This window comes from Teleopsis dalmanni, unplaced genomic scaffold (genome assembly GCF_002237135.1).
Source record: "Teleopsis dalmanni isolate 2A unplaced genomic scaffold, ASM223713v2 unscaffolded_contig_0472, whole genome shotgun sequence".
NCBI lineage: Eukaryota > Metazoa > Arthropoda > Insecta > Diptera > Diopsidae > Teleopsis > Teleopsis dalmanni.
In genome coordinates, this window is record NW_024031854.1 from 6,333 (window position 1) to 11,152 (window position 4,820).

The 4,820-nt window shown below is 30.4% G+C and overlaps 1 protein-coding gene across 1 annotated transcript; it reads right to left on the reverse strand.

The window, feature by feature from the left end:
* Positions 1 to 1,343: 1,343 nt before the first annotated feature.
* LOC119663491 (neuroligin-4, Y-linked-like) lies at positions 1,344 to 2,605 on the reverse strand (the record flags this gene model as incomplete). The annotated part of the gene is made up of 2 exons (XM_038073099.1): positions 1,344 to 1,459; positions 2,193 to 2,605. Coding segments are annotated over 2 exons (529 nt in total), but the record flags the coding sequence as incomplete, so codon positions are not given.
* Positions 2,606 to 4,820: the final 2,215 nt, after the last annotated feature.

Below are 4,820 nucleotides of genomic sequence, written 5' to 3' on the forward strand. Positions count from 1 at the left end.
CCTATGTTATTAGTTTTTTGTCCCAGTTATCCAAAATTTTTGAGAAAATGCTGCTGTCATATATTAAGCCAATAATAACTCAAAACAATGTGATACTAAAGCATCAATTTGGATTTCGAACCGGACATGGCACTATTGAGCAAGTTCACAGAATTGCTAAAGATATTTATACTGTCTTTCAGCACAAAAAATACTGTTCTGCCGCTTTCTTGGACATAGCCTAACATATAAAATAAAGTATTACTTTCCTGAAAATATGCATCAGCTATTGTATTCATATATATCCTCTAGAAAATTTAGAGGATATCTCTCTTGAAATGATTTCGACATAATCGACATAATGGCTGGTGTTCCTGTATATTATCTACACAACTGATGTCCCACTACTCTCAAATCATGTACTTGCTACTTTCGCGGATGACACTGCAATTCTCAGTTCTAACAATGATTACATGAGGTCATCCCAAAGTCTCTCGACTCATTTAAGTCTATTGAAGAAGTGACTAGCAAAATGGCAGATAATAGTAAACGAAATGAAAAGTGTACATGTCCCGTTTATTCTACGAAAAGAAACGTGCCCCCTGTTAAGTTGAATAACATCATTATACACCAGTCACATGATGTAAAATATCTTGGCATTCATCTTGATAGAAGGCTAACTTGGACTAAGCACATTGAAAGCAAAAAAATTCAAATAAAATTGAAATCACAGCAGCTGCATTGGCTTATTAATAAAAACTCTAAGCTAAGTCTGGAAAATAAAGTCCTGGTATATAATTCAATCTTAAAACCCATCTGGTTCTATGGCATAGAACAAGCATAAAAGCATGTGCTTTTAATATCGAAAAAATACAGAGTTCAAAACAAATTACTTAGACAAATAACCGGCGCTCCTTTGTATCTCAAAAATGTACATATCCACAACGATCTCGGAATCCCAACTGTCATTAGACGTCATTAGAACATGCGGCCAAAAATATAAAGTGAAACTTCACTAGCATAGTAATCCGATAGCGCAACAGTTGCTTTCTGATACCACAATATCTAGACTTTCTTTCCTTTGCTATAAATTTTGATATAACATATATAATCCATTGCATTTTATTATAAAGGTTAGATTCCTTTTTTGCACCTGCTTAATTGCATTATGTTTAGTTTTTAAGATACATAATTAAAAATAAAATAATATAAAAAAAAATTTTTACTTTAGAATTCAAATCAATCTGGAAATTACTATTGAATAGTTCATTACACGAATTATATGTATGGTCATGTACACATTTTATTTAACATTTTAATATAACATTTAAATACTTTTTGGTACGTGTAGTTAATAAACTCACCTATTTCGATGTATTTTTGATGCATGGGATCATAATTATCCCATGTGATAGATCGGAATCGGCTACGTTCCTTCGACGCTGGAAGAAAATCCTGTCTGTGATGCTCGTTTGGATTGCTACAAAGAAAATTTTCAATTGTAAAAAATTAAATTTTGTATTCGTTGGCCTATTTTTATTTCTTATAACCACTACGCTATATTAAAGTTGTTATCCTACTTCAATTTGTAATAGTTCTATATACACCATTTTAAATTATTATTAATTACTATTTTTAACAGAATATAATGTCAATGAATATCCTACAATAGTGCTGGGATAGCACTTAAACCTCTTCTACTTTATTTGTGACTAGTGATTTTCAAAAATTTAATTTATCTTCCTATGAGCCTTATCGAATTTCAAGTATAAATACTTTGTGAATTCATCCCAAAGATTCCATAAAAATTTTAATCTGTATCCAATTTTAATTCGAGATTCTAATTAAATATGGCACAAGAGCCTTTTCTAGTCATGGTTAACCATTCTGCCTTGGATTATAATAATATCCTATCCAACACTTTCAACTATTAACCGAATCGTAATAGTTACAATATTAAAATGTTTTAACAAATTGGTTGCATTAAAGTTATACGTAATAAATAATATTAATAGTATTTTCCTATTTAATTATTCTCAATATTTTTATAATATAACGTACAAATTATAATTGTGTTTATATATCTTTTGTGTAAGCATTTTTTGAAAGTAATATTACCATATCATGCCATATAGGGTTAATGAATATTTGCTTTTTATCCTAATTAAATTTATGTCACACGATAAAAGAGCAATTAATAAAATTATATTTACCCTTTTCTTGCAAAACTTGTCCAGAATATTATAACGGCTTCAGAGAGTGCAATTTCAGATTTGGTATAGTTTTGTGGAAAATGACTAAAGCCATCAACTAATGGTGCACCAAATAAATATGGTAAGTCCTCGCCATGCACAGTACCCATACGCTGTGGATAATCACCGTCCTTTGTTTGGTAATCGAACACATAAAAGTAACAGCGCCCTGTTGGTGGGGCTATCGAGTCGCCATCTTTGGTAGAAGGACTTTGAGTATTAGACATAGGCGCCGGTGCTTGTGCTGCAAGTATGTCACCAGTGCGAATAATTGGTGCCACAAACTGTGCATCAGATAATGCAGCGACAGCAGTGTCTCGTGTGTTTATTGGATGTTGCGACGTGCGATCCCAATCGGTATATTCATTCACAATCTGCAATAATAGAAATGCTTTTAATCCATTTGGCTTCACCCGTAAATATATACAGAAATCACGCAAATGTTATATAATGAATTTGAAATAACTGACATGAAAATATAAATATTGTGTTGTATAAATGTTTTGTGGGTTATTTATCTGTCCACAGTTCTGGTTAGCACCATTTTTACAGCCGAAAAAATGACAAAAACCACTGCGATAAACGCAACAAATATCTACTACACTTTTCGTATTGCTGTATGCACAAATTTTTGCGGTAATAAAAGAACTGCTTGTAATAAAAATAAAAATGCCAATAAACATAATCATGAAAAATGATATCCTTTCTAGTCTATATAGTCTACATGTGCCTACATAGCACATACATGGAACATGGATCACGATGTATATCACGCTGTGGGTGCGTGTCCTTGCATGAGTGTTGAATTGCGTATGAATATATAAATTTCAGCATATGACTGTTGTTCTCAAGTGTGAAAATATCACACGCATTCTCGTTTCTGCACAGTCACTACCGAGCACATTTTGCGGTGCAATCGCTAATACACTCGTACGGATTTGGGTTAAGTGTAAGCTATTACCTACGTATTTCAAGGCACACATAGACACTAAGCATGTATCTTGCCAAACAAGTGCAACAATAAATTGGCAAGGACATTAAAACAGAAAATGTGTTAATGTTCCAGCAAAAATGGCGTGTTTACTGCCATTGCAGAAACACAATAAAATTGTTGTTAATATAGGCATTCTTCAACCACTCAAGTGTTAACAAGCAACAATGTATATGAAGGATATATTAGCTGAGACACATAAACGTTTATGTTTACGCATATGCATAAATTTCACTTTTTATAGATACACTAACATATGAGTATTATTCGCAAACAGAGCAATCTACGAGATGAAAGGTTAAATTAATTTTCTCGAAATTGTTATTTTTGACATATACCTATTACAGTAATACCTTTAGTTCACTTAAAACTATTTTCGCCAACACTATTTTTGTCTCTAATGATGTAAAATAATACTGTATTAAAATATATGTATATCTTTTTGAAATAAAAGATATTTTCTTTTTAATATAAATGTTTATATATGATAGTCCGAATATTTAATTAAGTTAAGGCTATTATTAGACTTATAACTATTTATTATTGTCAAAAAGTTTTTGAATTTTTATTTTGCTGGCAAATTGTAAGGACTTAAAGTTTTTATTGTCACGAACTTCATATTTCAAAATCACAATTTTTTACTCTATTTATTTTGTGTGGAAACTAGTAGCGCAGATGCCTTAATTTCAAACTTTTCAAATTTATCAACATACAACAATTGTAAAAACTTGGGAAAGTACTTCTACTAACTTTCCAGCAACTAAATTGTAAGCAAGTTTACGACCAAAATCGGGTTATTATGATTTAATGCTAATTTGCCAAAAAATTTAGTTCACATCCTCTGGAAATCTTTTATTTTGTTATAAATTTCAAACTGAAATGTATTAAAAGGATTAAATTTGTTATATATTTTTCTAGTTTTTTCTGAAAAGAAAAGTTTTGAAAGGATTAGTGTGTTGTTACCTTGTGAAAAGTTTCGTAAATACTTATACTATATATAAATTAATATGAATTATTAAGTATTCTAAAATTCAAATAAGTTTGAGATTAATACAGAAATGTAGTGTAAGTCGATTAGTCTCAAAAGAGAGTCGTATTAGGGGCAGTGAAACTGAAAAAAAATATTTTTCGGAACTTCGGAAAAATACATAAATATTTATATACATAAATATTTAGTTTAATTAAATATATATAAAATATAGGTAGTTATTGGTAGACATCAAGCTGTCAGGTATATATCTCTTGGCTCATATTGGTACCAGTTACAGATTAAATATAGTACAGAGTAGAATGTCTATTAATGTCTGCATATGCTTTTAATAGGCGTAAGAGCATATATTTAATAAGAATAATGTTTCATAAGAGATTTTATGTAGGCATTACATAGCACATATTTTAGAGTTTCATTTGTTTCAGGAATGTTTAAGTTTTTGAACCTTTAATTTGTTGCCATCTCTGGAACGTGTGTTCTTAAGAAATAATGTCATGTTAGTGCACCAATTATTACTAATATAAATGCTAGTATTACTTTTGTACTTCACAATTTAAAAGAAGTGTCCAAATCAAACTGTAAGATCCATTAAAATGCTTAGAGTCAT